General features: G+C 44.9%; 1 protein-coding gene across 1 annotated transcript in view; it reads left to right on the top strand.

Moving 5' to 3' along the window:
• LOC115472439 (retinal guanylyl cyclase 2-like) overlaps window positions 1-15,051 on the top strand; it is a 140,396-nt gene extending 125,345 nt beyond the window's left edge. Inside the window, exon 22 of the mRNA XM_030206728.1 lies at window positions 14,119-15,051. Within this exon, the coding sequence (XP_030062588.1) occupies window positions 14,119-14,190 (72 nt within the window). The 3' untranslated portion in view covers window positions 14,191-15,051. The remainder of the gene's footprint in view (window positions 1-14,118) is intronic.
• Window positions 15,052-15,253: the final 202 nt, after the last annotated feature.

Below are 15,253 nucleotides of genomic sequence, written 5' to 3'. Positions count from 1 at the left end.
ATTTTTTTAAGTTAATTTATAATATGTCTGTAATTGAGATTACACTAGAAAACAAAATTTCTTTATATGATGAGTTTTATGGTGAATTGTCTTTGCTGTGCTCTGTATCCATTGTTGGTGGACGGCCAGGAGGTTCTCTGGATGCAGAATGTGTTTGGCTTCAATACCATATATGTGTTGGAGGACCATGGCTCAGTGGGGCTGAATAGTGCAGTCTGTTGTACTTCCCTTAGCTCTCAATTGGCCTGCAGCCACTGAAGCCTGCACTGCAACCCTCATTGAAGTTATGGGGAGTGGGGTAGGGACAGAGCATGGGTGCATCAGGTTTGCTGTTTTTTTCTTTTTCAAAAAAGTTGGCAACTCTAGTGCCCACCCATCCAACCTGTTGGCCCACCCAAAAATTGCCTTCTGGCTACGCCACTGGCTACAATATGCAGAGCCATTTGCCTTCAGAAGCTTGTTTGAGGCAGAGGCAGAGGAGTTACAGCTCTGGAATGGTTGTAAACACTTTCTAGAAGTTATTTTTAAATGGGTTTGACTTCTGTTCATTTGTTCAGAGAGATATATCTTTGGGTATATTTGCAGTTTTATGATTGTCCAGATGACCAACATTAGAACAGAAATGTCTCTTTAGTACACTTATAGACTAAGAATAATTTTCTAAAACTGAATAGACAGAAAACAAAAGTTGTTTGGTTTGGTGATTTTGAGTCAGTTCCACAGAATAATTTTATACTGGATATAGGAGAAATTTTGCTAATAGAAAATAAAAGTTTTAGGTGTGATTCTTGATTCAAGGATGACATTAGATCAAAGAGTGGAGTCAACAATCATATATATGACCCAGATAATTCTTTATATACCTGACACAGCTATGTTTTTTTTCATAATAGATTTTCCAAATGTTGAATATTCATAGTTATCCCATATATCAATGATATTATTATTATTACATTTGTATCCCACATTATCCCACCTTTTTGCAGGCTCAATGTGGCTTACAATTCATCGTAGATACTGGAAATAGAAAAGAATGTACATTTGGTTTTACAGCAAGTTTTGGGTACATGATGGTGAAATACATGATAGTGTTAAAGCCATAGACATTAAAGAACATTCCTGGATATTGTAAAGAATGTAGAGTTATGCGTGTTGTTCTTTATGATATATTTTGTTGAAGAGATGAGTTTTCAGGAGTTTGCTGAAATTGGACATTTCGTAGACCGTTTTCAGGTTACGTGGCAGTGTGTTCCAGAGCTGTGTGCTTGTATAGGAAAAGGTTGATGCGTGCATTGATTTGTATTGGATTCTTACAAAAAAAATTACTCTCAATTATTGTACCTGTAAGCGAGGTGTTCTGTTTGAGCGCCAGATCAAACGCCTTCACTTGTACTGCCCTAATGCAGGTATATGTTCCCAGGGCCGCCGAGAGACTGAGCCAGGCCCGGGGCAAAGCCATCCCCGAGGATCGCCGCCTCCGCCTCTCCCCAATCACTACTGCTGACACCTCCCTGTCCTGCTCCCAGGCCACCAGCGCTGCAGTCCCCAGTCTCCACCTACCTTCCCTCAGCAAACTTCTGTCTGCTAACTGACCCCCTTAGTTAAAAAAAAAAAAATCTCGAAATCGGCAGCACAGCACCTTCTTGTGAAAGTGGCAGATTGCCTCGGGCGGGCCTTCCCTCACTGTGTCCCACTCTCATGAAAATAGGAAGTTACATCAGAGGAGGGCGGGACACAGTGAGGGAAAGCCCGCCCGAGGTGATCTGCCGCTTTCACACAGAAGGTGCTGTGCTGCCGATTTCGAGATTTTTTTTAAATGCAGGGGACCGGGTGGCAGACAGAAGGGAGCTGAGGGTAGACAGGTGCAGACTGGGGACTGCGGCGCCAGCGGCCTGGGAGCAGGAGAGGGCAAGAAACCCTGGCGCCAGGCCCTCCTTGGAGTCCTGGGCCTGAGGAATTTTGTCCCCCCCCCCCCCCCCCCCCCGTCGGCGGCCCTGCATGTTCCATCTGTGGTTTGTTCCATCCATGGAGTATTTTTTTCTTCTTTCCTTCTTTTCTTCGCACAACTCACTAAACGTATTCTGTAGTGCACTACACCTAACTTCTAATGCTTGCAGGCAAAAAGAGGCATGGTTATAGGTGGGGAAATGGGTTCTCTAAAATTTACATGGCCTAGTGAACATAAATATATGCACAGGGATATACACCATGTTTTTACTGGTGTAAAAGGAGGCACGTAGTTTTAGGCGCGGGTATATCAACTAAGCGTATTCTATGTACCTGTGAGTTCTTGTACCAAGTAGAGCGCTGCCAAGCCCGGTACTCGGACCAGGTTCTGCTTGGCGGCCGGACAACCCGGGGTTTCACCTGCGCTGACCACTGTTCCCCAGAGATTGAGCCCCTAGGTGAGGGCGGCCTGCAGGGCTTACAAGATGGAGCAGGAAGCGGGGTGATGAACGTGACAGCCAGAAAGGCAGCAGGCAAGAGAGTGATCCAGGTACAGGCATAGTTAGTAGGCAGGCAGAAGGTCAAGAGAGTACTCTAGGTACAGGCAGAGTCAGTAGGCAGGCAGCAGACGCGAGAGTAATCCAGGTACAGGCAGAGTTAGTAGGCAGGCAGCAGACACGAGAGTAATCCAGGTACAGGCAAGGCCAGTAGGCAGGCAGCAGACACAAGAGTAATCCAGGTACAGGCAGAGTCAGTAGGCAAGCAGCAGACATGAGTGTAATCCAGGTACAGGCAGAGTCAGTATACCCCCTTATTTATACCGTCGCCTACCTTTGCTGGCGGGGGACTCCAACCCCCACCAGCCGAGCCGAGGTCATCTTCTTCCCAATCCCGCGCAAGGCTTCGTTCTGTTTCTGTGAGTCTGACGACCTGCACGTACAATGTGCAGGACGTCAGACTAGAATGAAGCCTTGCGCGGGATTGGGAAGAAGAAGACCTCGGCTTGACTGGCGGGGGTTGGGGTCCCCCGCCAGCAAAGGTAGGCGACGGCGGATTGGCGGCGGGAGGGGGGGTCAAGAGGGTCGTCGGCAGGGGGTGGGGTCAAAGTTGGTGGCAGGGGGGGTTCAGCAATGGCGGGGGGTCAGTGGTGCCAAGGGGAGGGCTAAAATGTTCCCCCTCAACTCGGGCTCTGGACCCCCCTCCCACAGAAGTCTGGCTACGCCCCTGGTCTAGGGAGAGCTCAGCTGATAAAGTGCTGGCGTCTGACATCAGCAGGGAGAAGGGGCACAGCCATAGGACAAAAGCAGGGGAAGGAGGAACCGGAAGACCAATAGGAGAGAAGCAAGGGAAGCCAGGCAGAGGAAGAGCAGACCCAGGTGGGCAGAAGCAAAGCAATCAAGGAGCCTGCAGCCAGAGAAGAACTACACACACACATGGCTCAGGGATATGCCAGTCAAGTGTGCGTGTTGACAGGACCCTGTGCAGCCCAAGGACGCCGCTTGGTTTGAGGTAGGGGACATGACAATACCGCACCTAAATCTAGGCACCACTTATAGAATACACTTAGGCGGAAATATTTACCGTGCTGATTTTTTAGTTGCCGTATATAGAATCTGGCCCTATATGGGAGAATTTCTATAAAATTATTAGTTACAATTGCTCCAAAATACTGCAGTCAGATTGATTTTTAGGGTGAACAAGTTTGAGAAAGCTTCTCCTTTATTAAGGAGTCTTCATTGCAGGGGCGTAGCCACGGGTGGGCCTGGACGGGCCCAGGCCCACCCATTTTCCCTCCAGGCCCGCCGATCCTTCGCACGCTGTCGCTGCCCTTTTGTCACGCGGAGGCAGCGTTCAGTGTTTCCTTCCTGCCCTGTCTTCTCCCCAGGCTCCCCTGCATCGTCCCGGCCTGCAAGTGGAATCGTTTTCCTTTTCCGCCGTCGCGCTGCGCTGCCATACACAAAGGCAGCTTCGCTCCTCCCCTGCCGCGTCCATTCTGGCCCTCTCTGATGCACTTCCTGTTAGGGCCGGATGAACGTGGCGGGGGAGGAGTGAAGCTGCCTGTGTGTATGGCAGCGCAGCGCAGCGGCCGAAAAGGAAAACGATTCCTCTTGCAGGGATGATGCAGCGGAGCCTGGGGAGAAGACAGGGTAGGAAGGAAATGCTGCCTCCGCGGGACAAAAGGGCTGCGACAGCGCGGGAAGGATGTGGATTCGCGGGCCTGGGGGGAAAGTGGCTGAGCTGCTGGGACATAGGAGGGAGAGGAGGAAGGGACTTGAGGGAAGAAAGAGAGAGCTACTGGGACATGGGAGGGAGAGGAAGAAGGGACTGGAGGGAAGGGAGAAGCTGCTGGGACATGGGAGGGAGAGGAAGAAGGGACTGGAGGGAAGGGAGAAGCTGCTGGGACATGGGAGAGGAAGAAGAGACTGGAGGGAAGGGAGAGAGCTACTGGACATGGGAGGGAGAGGAAGAAGGGACTGGAGGGAAGGGAGAGGAAGAAGGGACTGGAGGGAAGGGAGAAGCTGCTGGGACATGGGAGGGAGAGGAAGAAGAGACTGGAGGGAAGGGAGAGAGCTACTGGACATGGGAGGGAGAGGAAGAAGGGACTGGAGGGAAGGGAGAAGCTGCTGGGACATGGGAGGGAGAGGAAGAAGGGACTGGAGGGAAGGGAGAAGCTGCTGAGACATGGGAGGGAGCGGAAGAAGGGACTGACGGGAAGGGAGAGCTGCTGGGACATGGGAGGGACTGGCGGGAAGGGAGAGAGCTACTGGACATGGGAGGGAGAGGAGGGAGGGACTGGAGAGCTGCTGGACAAGGGAGGAAGAGGAAGAAGGGACTAGAGGGAAGGGAGAGAGCTGCTGGACATGGGAGGGAGAGGAGGAAGGGGCTGGAGAGCTGCTGGACAAGGAAGGAAGAGGAAGAAGGGACTAGAGGGAAGAGAGCTGCTGGACATGGGAGGATAGGGAGAGAAAGAGGGGAGATGGATGAAAGGATGCAGAGAGAAAGGGGAGAAACTAGAAGGATGTGGAGAGCGGGAGGAGACTGAATAGAAAAGGGTAGAGAGATAGACACTGGATAGAAGGAGAGGGGAGATAGAGACACTAGATGGAAGGATCAGGAGAGAGGGTAGATGAGTGGAAGGATAAGGAGAGAAAGAGGGAAGACACTGGATGAAGGGTAGGGAGAAAAAGAGACGCTGGATGCAAAAGAAAGAGGAGAGACACTGGCAGGATGGGGAGAGAAAGAGGGGAGCTGCTGGATGGAAAGAGGGAGAGGACAGAGTAGGGAAAGACTGGAGAATAAGAGGAAGGGGCATGTGGCGAACAAGGGTGAGGAAAAGATGAAAAGCCATAGGTGATGAATGGACAGGAAACCCTGGCAAGAGAAAGACGAAGGAAAGCAGAGTCTAGAGACTGGGAGCAACACAATGAGAAAAAGTAAATGGCCATACAACAAAGGTAAAGAAATAATTTTATTTTTAATTAGGATAAAGTAATATGGTACCTGTGTTAATAAAGTTTCAGAGACCAATACGTCCTTCCTTAGGTCTGGAGATATCTACTGTAACAGCATTATACTGACCTGAGACAGGAGGTTTTGGCCTCTGAAAGCTCACTGAAAAGTGTGACTAAATATTTCCTGGGGGAGGGGGGTAGAGAGAAAATTTTGTGCCCACCCACTTTGGGTTCAGGCCCACCCAAAATTGGCAGTCTGGCTACGCCACTGCTTCATTGGCTGCTAGTAAATTCCAGAATAGAATTCAAGATAGCTTGCATGGTTTATATATCATTGACAGGCCAAAATTCGGATGGATTAGCAAACTATTGTATACTTTTTAATAATTGTATTGATTCCCATTCTGCACAAAATTTAACTTTGGCTTTTCCAAGTTTTAGAGGGGTTAGATTGACAAAATATCTGAAACATTCTTTTAGATACTTAAGTACAAAAATTTGGAACAGTTTGCAAAATCAGATTAAAAGATTTAGCTCTTACCTGCTGTTTCGTAAAAATTTTAAAATGTATTTATTATAAATGAATTGGAGTAGTTTAACCTGTATCTTAATGGTGTAATGTGACAAGCAAGCTGGGTCAAAACCCCTGGGAGCCAAGAGATTAGAATTTAGACCTTGTGATCACTTGAGAAATCCTCTATTACCAGGGAAGTCAAAAGAACTTTCAGTAATACATCCTTACCTGCTTGCATCTTTGTCTATGTCCAAAGAATTCCCTGTAATCAGGCAAAGCAGAATGCATGGGGGAGGGATAGTAACAGGAAGCAACACGCAGGATATACCTCAAGCAGCCAGCTGGGATCAGAGAGCACAGCCTCATGGGACAGGTAGCCAGGAGCTAGTCTCTCCACAGCTGGGGCAAATAGTTCATTAGCTGCCTGGGCAGGAGTAAGAGGGTGTGATTGGACGTATACTGTAGGCAGTATTTGAAGGAGATTGACAGAGCACAGAGAAAGGAGCATATGCAGGGTTAGGGTTACCATATGTCCGGATTTACCCGGACATGTCCTCTTTTTGAGGACATGTCCAGGCGTCCAGACGGGTTTTATATCAGATAATCACTAGAACAAAATGCAGTGTTGTTGGAGCAAAACATGTAAACTAATACCAAACAAAATAGCTCCAACGTAAACTCGTTTGTGTTGAATTGGTATAACAAAGAAAAGCCCTCAGAAACCGCTGGTAAGATACCTACGGTTTTGTGCCAGTCCGCCCGTTTGTCCGGATTTCTGGACAAACGAGCCTATCCTAGCCTCCCCTTCCCTACTATCTACTGCCCTGGTGGTCTAGTGACCTCTTTAGGGCAGGAAAGAGCCCCCTCTTTTCTGCCCGGAGCGCTGCCCTTGCCCTGCATCTTGTTGCTGTGACGGTCTCGGGATTCAAAATGGCCGCCAAGAAGCCTAGTGGAAAAGTATGTGCCATATTTTGATAGCATGTACTTTGCCAATGGACATGAACATGGGCAGGGTTTGAGTAGAGCGCACAAATATGTATACAAATTATAGTACTTTATAAAGAAGAGAAAATGCCTATTGTTCTTTATAGATCGGGTTTGAAATAGGCACTTGCTTACCTTCTTATCCTAAATGTCCTGTTTTTAAATTACCCAGTAGGTGTCACCACTCATTGCAACTGTTAAGAAAGCTATACAGTTCAGCTACTAGCTTTCACAGTAAAATTTACAACAAACAAAATAAAATACTGTATGAATCAGTAAGAGCCAGTCCAGTAGCAGCATGGATGTGGCTGTAGTGGAGGCCTTGCATAGTGGGGAAAGCATGCAGAACATGCCTCAGAATTGTTGCCAGTCCCTCTATGTTTGTGTCTGTCTTGTTTGTTTGTGTGTATGTCTATATTTTGTTTAAGTGTGTTTGTGTGTGTGTGTGTATATATATGTTTGTTGGCTCTTTGTGTCTGTGACTGGAGGAGCAGAGCAGAGATGCTGTTTAAAGGGGTAATTCTCTAAATCAGCGTGCCAAAGTTTCTATGCTGCAGAAGCTGGAACTGTTTCTCCCATAAAAATGCTTTGTGCCATTTTTGAGGAGAATGTCATTCTCTTGATGCCCCAGTCTAATCTGACCCCTTTTTCAAACTCAGTGTATCCTTTCATCAGTCTACCTCATGCTAAATTTAGATGTATGCCATTAAATTTTCAGTTATTTTGGCCCCAGACAAACTTCTTAGCCCCTTATGTATACAATTCTTTCCAACATTGTGTGAATGGGAAAGAATAAAAATGTATTTTACAGAGCAGTCATGTCATGCACATTCCAAGTGTCTATTCTGACTTCCTTTTGCTTCCAAGACCTTCCCAGTTTTAAAGGAAGCTCTGCTAATACTACAAATTAGCGGTTCCACTGCTGTTTTCTTGAGATAGACTGTAGACACCCTCCAAAATTTGCAATCGCAGAGACTTCATCGGCTTTTCATGCACAAAAATAGAATACAGTTCACAGCTGTGGATTTCTGGCAGTGCATTAGCGATCCTTAGTCAGCAACAAGATGTGCAGAGGGTTACGTTTTCCTCCTTTGTGGTAAAAAGGGAAAACTCATACTTGCACAAGACAGTAGAAAATATAGGAAACAGGCGACAAGCAGCCTTCCCACTAGAAACCTGTGAAAAGTTGAAGAAATGTCTCCTGGGAGCAGACCAGAACGTTGCTGCCTTTCTTCTCTCCATGATTCCCTCTAGTGCTTCTTGAAGACATCTATAAGCCTTAGTTCCCCCCTTCCCCACCCCCAAAGGGATGGACTATCAATCACTACATTAACACAGCTACTTTCACTACTAGAAATCTATATGCTATGGCCTATTGTGAAGGCCTAGGGAGCCTTACACCAAATCAAAATTAACTTGTATCAATTACTTTCAGAGCGAAGGATGAAGCAAAACATACACATTTGTTTCCAGCAATTATTTATAACATGGGAAGACGTGTGTTAAAAATAAAAATAGGTCTTTGAGGGCACTGAATTTTCATGATTTGTACAGCTGGCTGGCTTGCTGTCAGTCAGTCCATGAGATCTGGTGTAGAGGTCAGGGGTGACTTAAATATGCCACATGTAGCCCACTTGACATCATCTATACTGGTCAACTTCTATCAGGGCAAATGAAACATAGAGCTGTTTGCTGTTAGAGATACCCTCTGAAGTCACCCTTTATTCCCTGATTATACCAGGCTAGAGAACAGGTGGTGCAAGGAGAAGCCATTTATTTGGTTTCAATGGCTTGCAAGAGGCAGGTAGATATACACACTAACAATAAGAGGGCCAATATTCAGACTGCGGGAGGCAGTGGGACTGGATATTCAATGCTGGACCGTTTCCGATGACCGGCATTGAATATCTGATTTTTGGGCAGTTTAAACTTAGCTGGCGAAACCAATATTCAGCGCTGGTCGGTTAAGTTTAAACCGGCGAAAGATAGACCTGCTATCACTGGTGAAGCCTGCAACAGTGACCTTGGATATACTCTGGGAGGCTACGGAGAGTTTTCATCAGGCTTGCTCCTCCTTTGTGACTATTTCCACAGCTGCTTCATCTAAAATGCACAATTCAGAGTCTCAAGTGACTTTATGCGCTGTTATGATTGATTTGATGGATAAAATGTTAGAGCTAAAATCCTCTCACACATTGTTAATGCAAGATAAATCAATGATATCAAGGACAGTTGAGAACTTGGAGAACATGCAAAGAGGTCTTAAGATTTTTGAATTTTCCTCAAGCTAGGCTATTTCTGGTTAGAGATCTATTTCATAAATTTTTTACAAACAGTATTGAGGTTTCTGGAAGCAGCCTTGCCATCTTTGCAGAGAATTTTCTATGTGACTTCTATTCAAAAAGGAGTTCCTGAGGTCCCAGTGAAGTTAAATATTTCTGATATATTGGAACCATCAGGGTCAGAAATAAATTTGACTACTAGAGCTACATTGTTGGTTAAATTTGTTTTCCATCAAGACAGGAACTCAGTTTTCAGATTATATTTAAGACTTTTGATACTTCATTTATGGGAGAGAAAGTACAGGAGTTCCCTGATGTCTCTAAATGGACACAAGCTACACGGAAGAGGTTTTTTTTTGATTAGGTTCCGCTGTTCTTGGATTAGGAACCACTTTCCAACTTAGATTTCCTTTTAAATGTTGTATTGTTTATCAAAATGTTCCATATATTTTCTATGAACCATCTCAGTTGAGATGTTCTTGAGGGAAAGGGTGTACCCTCTGTTTGACTCCCAGTTCTGTTTTTTTTTCTAGGGTTTGTTGTCTGGTCCAGTTAATTATTTTGAGAGGGGAGTTCTTACTTTATAAATATCTATTTTTCCATGGATTTACTTCTGTTGGATCCCCCCTCCTTGTGGACTATGTTCGCAATGTATTTCTTGAGATGTTTGTTAACAAACTCTTTTGTGTTTTCATTCTGAATTTCCTGTCAAAGTATATTATGTCTTTGATGTAACTTCAAATAAAAGTAAATAAAATATGTACATACATTTTGAATTTTCAGAAGTATGGGTGTAATTGTAAAAACCCTAGGGATCACCTCTTTAATGAGCAGGTAAATTTGTGGGCATAGAGGCTATGGGGCTCATTTTCAAAAGAGAAAAATGTCCAAAAAGTAACATAAATCTGTATTCCCAAAATGACTCCCTATATCTTCCCCACATCTGTGATGGTAAGCCCCCCCCCCCCACCTCCTACCCTGCCCACCCAAAATCCCTCTGCCCGCCTTATAAAACCCGAACCTCCAAACTGATGGCCCAGAGCCAGAAACAGCACATCAATCATATTGTCAAATCATCTAACAAAAGTCAACTTATACCAAAACATCAAATAGCAACCAAATTAGCAGAAACTCCTGGACTGTGCGTCAGTCACCCTGAGATCATTACATGTGTATGATAACTCTGAATCCCACTGCTATATATATAAATCAGTAATAGTTATAGATTCAGTCACAACAAGCATTAGATTTCCACATACTGTATCGCACAATCCAGGGAATTACACATAAAGCTCTTGAGGGAGGGGGAGAGAGAACAAGGAGCAAAATGTACCTTTTGCGATTAAGCAAGACATAATATCCTGACAATTACAGTTTTTCATTTCAGCAGTTAGATTATACAGAAGATCTATCTTACATCTTAACTTTACATTTGTCCAGTTCCCGCACCCTTATGTTGACCCCCCTCCCCCCCCCCCCCCCCCCCCCCGGAGCTCAATGCCTATATAGCTAGTTAATGTGTCGCTCCATTATTATGTTATTTAGAAGCACTGTCCAGCACATTAATGCTTGCCAAAAACTGTTGTGCTTCTGACGGTTTTCCAAAAGAGTGCCAAGCGCCATTATGGAAGATCTTGAGCAGCGCCGGATAGACCAACATGAACTTCTGTTTAGCCTCGAAAAGCGATTTGCAAATAGGATTGAACAAATGACGACGTTCCTAGAGTGTAGGAGAATAATTCTGAAAAATCTTAACTGGATGTCCATCATAAAGCAAATTAGCTCGTTTTTGTCGCGCTCCTCTCAAAATTTCAACTTAGTGTACAAAATTGTGTACTTTGACCACTCGAGATCGCTTCTCACCTTCCCGTTTGCAGCCTATCCTGTGTGCCTCTCTAAGCACAGCGGGCCTGTGTTGTCAGATAGAGCAATGGATGGCTTCAGAATTTGCACTAACAATGAAGGAAGGACCTGATCCGAAACCGACTCCGGGAACCCCACAAGTCGGACATTTGACTTTCGAGATCTATTTTCCAAGTCGTCAATTTGCTGTGCCTGAGTTTGCACCATCCTCTGAAGCACCTCTACTGAAGCTGTGAGTTTGGTAAGTTGTTCTGAAAGCTGGAGCAATTGGGGTTCCATAGCGCACTTTACAGCCTCTGTTATTTGCTTTAACTGCGGTGATGTAAACAACGACTGCTCTCCACTCGGGCTCTGCGCCATCTTGGAATCACTCAAACCTTTTCTGAATCTTTTTTCCCAGCTCTACTAGGCATTGCCGCCTCAGATCTGGTGACAAAGAGGTCCATATATAAAGCAATTTCGGGCTGTACAAAAAATCCCACTCATTCACATAAATTTGCGATGGGTTTGGGCAGGAACGCGGAGGGGCCCCGAAGGAAAGCAGCAACACGTCTGTTCTCCTCAACGCATCACGTGATCTCGTAGAACAGACAGTTTTATAAAAGTCCTCTGCGATACCCATGGAAACACTTTGAAAATTACCCTCAAAGTACAAAAGACATGGTAAGATTTTATTTAATAGAAAACAAGTTTATATACAGCAGTATTTCATATGCTTGTTGTCTCACAGGAAATAAAGGAAAATAGTTATTTGACAGGCATATACAGCACTGATGGATAAACATGCTTAGGAGATGAGCTGTAGATTCTTTCTTTCTTACACAGGCTGTATCACTCATGACCAAGTAAATGTTTTGCTGTCTGTGAAATGTGAGATGAGAACAAATGTGGGACCTCACCCTTCCCACCGAGGGTCTCTTGTATGCCTAATCATATTACAATTACTGCCATTTTTGCTGCGGATACCATAATTGATATGGTTCCTTTCAGAAACCAAGTGAACACTTGAGAATTTATGGCATCCTTTTTTTTTGTATGTATTAGAAAACCCTGTCAACATCTTAACTTTTTTTAGATACTGTACAGTTGCAAAAACGTTATAGACTCTTGCATTTAAACAAGTGGGAAAACATATCCAGGCCGGGCTGTTGTTTTCTTAAGTGCACATGCGGCTTGTAGGATCAGCTGTTTCATACTTGAGAAAATGCAATCAACGGACTTATTATACAACTTGCAACATCTCTATTTAAATGATTTATTGATCTTGGCATCTAGTAATCTTATCTTACAGTCAGCTAAGGGTACAATTCTATTTTTGTTTCTGGTTTGCACTGAATTCTAGGGTCCTGGATTCCCAATTTGCCTTTTTTTTCAGTTCTTTTTACTGAGATCTGATGTTTGGGGAAGTGGATAAATTCATACATGCTTGGCTTTTCTTAGGTATATACGTAGCGTGGCTTAGGGTGCAACTGAGTATTCCACACACACACACACCATCACTATCCCAGGGGGTTTACTACAAGGCAAAATCTGAAATTAAACAACAGCTGAGAACACTTTGGAATAACAGGAGGGATCACCTGCTGTCAGGGTGAAGAAACACAGAGGGTTTATGTGCTATATCTGACATTCCCTGATAGTTTGCATGATACTCTACTGTGGTTTCTATTTTAAAATGATAGGAATCCCTTACCAAACGTTCTGTTCTGTACTGATATCTTATATAATAATTTGTCAATCTGCGTCCCTGGATGGCTGCCTAGGTTCGTAACTATATGCAAATGAGCTACCATCACCACACACTGTTCCAGGGAAGCAGAGGCACACTCCAACCTGCTGTACATCACACGCCATCTACTGCAACACACCTTAACTACTATCCACCACGATCTGCCATAGCTCCTAAAAGCCAACTAACTGCTGAGGAGCAGGCTGAAGCTAAACGGAAAAGAACCGAAGCGCAAAGAAAAACGCGTGCAGCTATGAGCGAAGAACAAAAGGCCCGTGAAAGGGAACAAGCCGCTGCAAGGAAAAGGTCCAGGGTGGCGAATATGACTGATGAGCAAAGAGCAAACAATAGAGAAAGAAATGCCGATTTGGAAAAGCAGAATATTAAAAACATAATGGCCACTAGACGATAGCCTTGATATGGCCCGTTTCATTTTTTCGCGAAACGGGCTTTTTTGCTTGTCTTTAATACATAACAAGGCCTCCTTTTGTTTCATAAGAAACCATTAATTCTACTGTGGTGGGAGTATGCGCTGGTCTTGGGTTGTTGAAGGTAGTATTTGGGCTGCAGCAAGTGGGTGGAGTAGTGGGCACGTAGAGTGTCTGCAATGGTTCCTTCTACTACACTGTACCTTCAATCTGGCTTTGTATGTGTAGGGTTACCATATTTTGTCCCCCAAAAAGGACACATGCCCCGCCCCCACCACACCTGCCCTGCCCCTTTCACACCCACCTCACCCCCTTTTACGCCCTCGCTCTGCCCCTGTCACATTTTCTCCTCCCCCCTGTCACACACCCCATCACTCTCCCTCCCCATAACCCCCCTCTCCTTACTACTGCCCTGGTGGTCTAGTGACCTCTTCGGGGCAGGAAAGAGCCCCCTCTTTCCTGCCCGGAACGCTGCCCTGCTTGCTTCCTTCCTGTTCCTGATCTCAGCGCCGATTCAAAATGGCTGCCGAGAGTTGAAGTCTTGCGAGGTCACTTCAACTCTCGGCGGCCATTTTGAATTGGCACCGACATCAGGAACAGGAAGGATGCATGCAGGGCAGCGCTCTGGGCAGGAAAGAGGCGGAAGAGGTCACTAGACTACCAGGGCAGTAGTAAGTAATGGGAGGGGAGGCTAGCAATCTGCCCATTTGTCCGGATTTCTGGACAAACGGGCAGATTGGCAAAACCCGCCTGGTTGCCCGGACATGTCCTCTAAAGGGGACATGTCCGGGTAAATCCGGACATGTGGTAACCCTATGCATGTGATATAAGTAAAAATGCCAAACCTATACTGCTCAGGACAACTGCAACACTGAGGCCTTGATAAAAATCTGATGAAAGACTTTGTATTTTTTCGTAGGGTAAAGGGGAAATGAGAACATGGTGGCTTCAAGGAAAAGCAGACGGAACATGCAGAAAGAATCCCCTCTAAAGGTGGTCATCGTTGCAATTGCAACCAACAAACATCACTTTTTCTGTAGGCATTCTTAAATTTACATTACTTGACACATCTCAGATTGCTTCAAGTGAAAAAAAAAGTTTCAAATACTGGCATTTGACAATTCCTGACTTGGATTAATGATGCAGCAATGCCAACGGCTGCAATTTCTATAGCAACCTGCTTTTAGCTTACATTTTCTTCACTTTTTAAATAGAAGCTTTAATAAAGCTCATTTTAGTGGACATTTCCTGTTCAACAAAGGATAAATGTGTCCCCAGTGTTTGATTGAAAAATCATCTGCCTAGACATGCCCACGCAGGCAGTTCTTACTGCTTAGATAAAAAGCACAGTTAGAAATATACTGTACCAACTAAGTAACAAATTCATGCTATCAAACTGTTTGTGACATTGTGTAAGACTGCATCACATTGGCATCACCTTCTGTAATAAATGTTACACTACGAGACTGCAGGGGGACAGATGATGATGACGAATTAGCTTTAGAAATGTGGAAATACAGTTTTATTTATTTAGTTCTTCATATACTGCCATTTGAACAAAAGGTGACATCATGGCAGTTTACAATATTGATATAAATCTGGGATAAAGAACCAGATAGGGCAAGGCAACACAAAATACCATAAACACAAAAAGAAAGTGGGATGCATAGAATGCCATTATACCAGATCAAAATACAAAAAAAATCAAGGGACAGACCCTAAAAAATAATACAAATAAATCAAAAGGTCTGTATGTTTAGAGCACTCAGTGATCCTGAAAATCTTAATAATTAAACAAAATTATTCAAAGCTCCCAAGTGGTGCATTTAAGGGTCCTGCAGTAGTGGCGAGGGCTATTTTACTGCAGCTGATAAAATGCCCCCCCCCCCCCCCGCAAATGGCCACACAGTAAGATAACATTTACTGCATGGCCACGCGGTGGGGAGCTCTTACCGCCACTAAGGGCTCCTGCGGTAACCGATGCCCAATTACCACTGGGTTACAGCCACGCTAGAAAAAAGTAAGACATTTCCATAGTGCCGGAAATGGTGCAT

This window comes from Microcaecilia unicolor, chromosome 6, assembly GCF_901765095.1.
Source record: "Microcaecilia unicolor chromosome 6, aMicUni1.1, whole genome shotgun sequence".
Lineage (NCBI taxonomy): Eukaryota > Metazoa > Chordata > Amphibia > Gymnophiona > Siphonopidae > Microcaecilia > Microcaecilia unicolor.
This window is presented reverse-complemented; position numbering and strand designations above follow the sequence as displayed.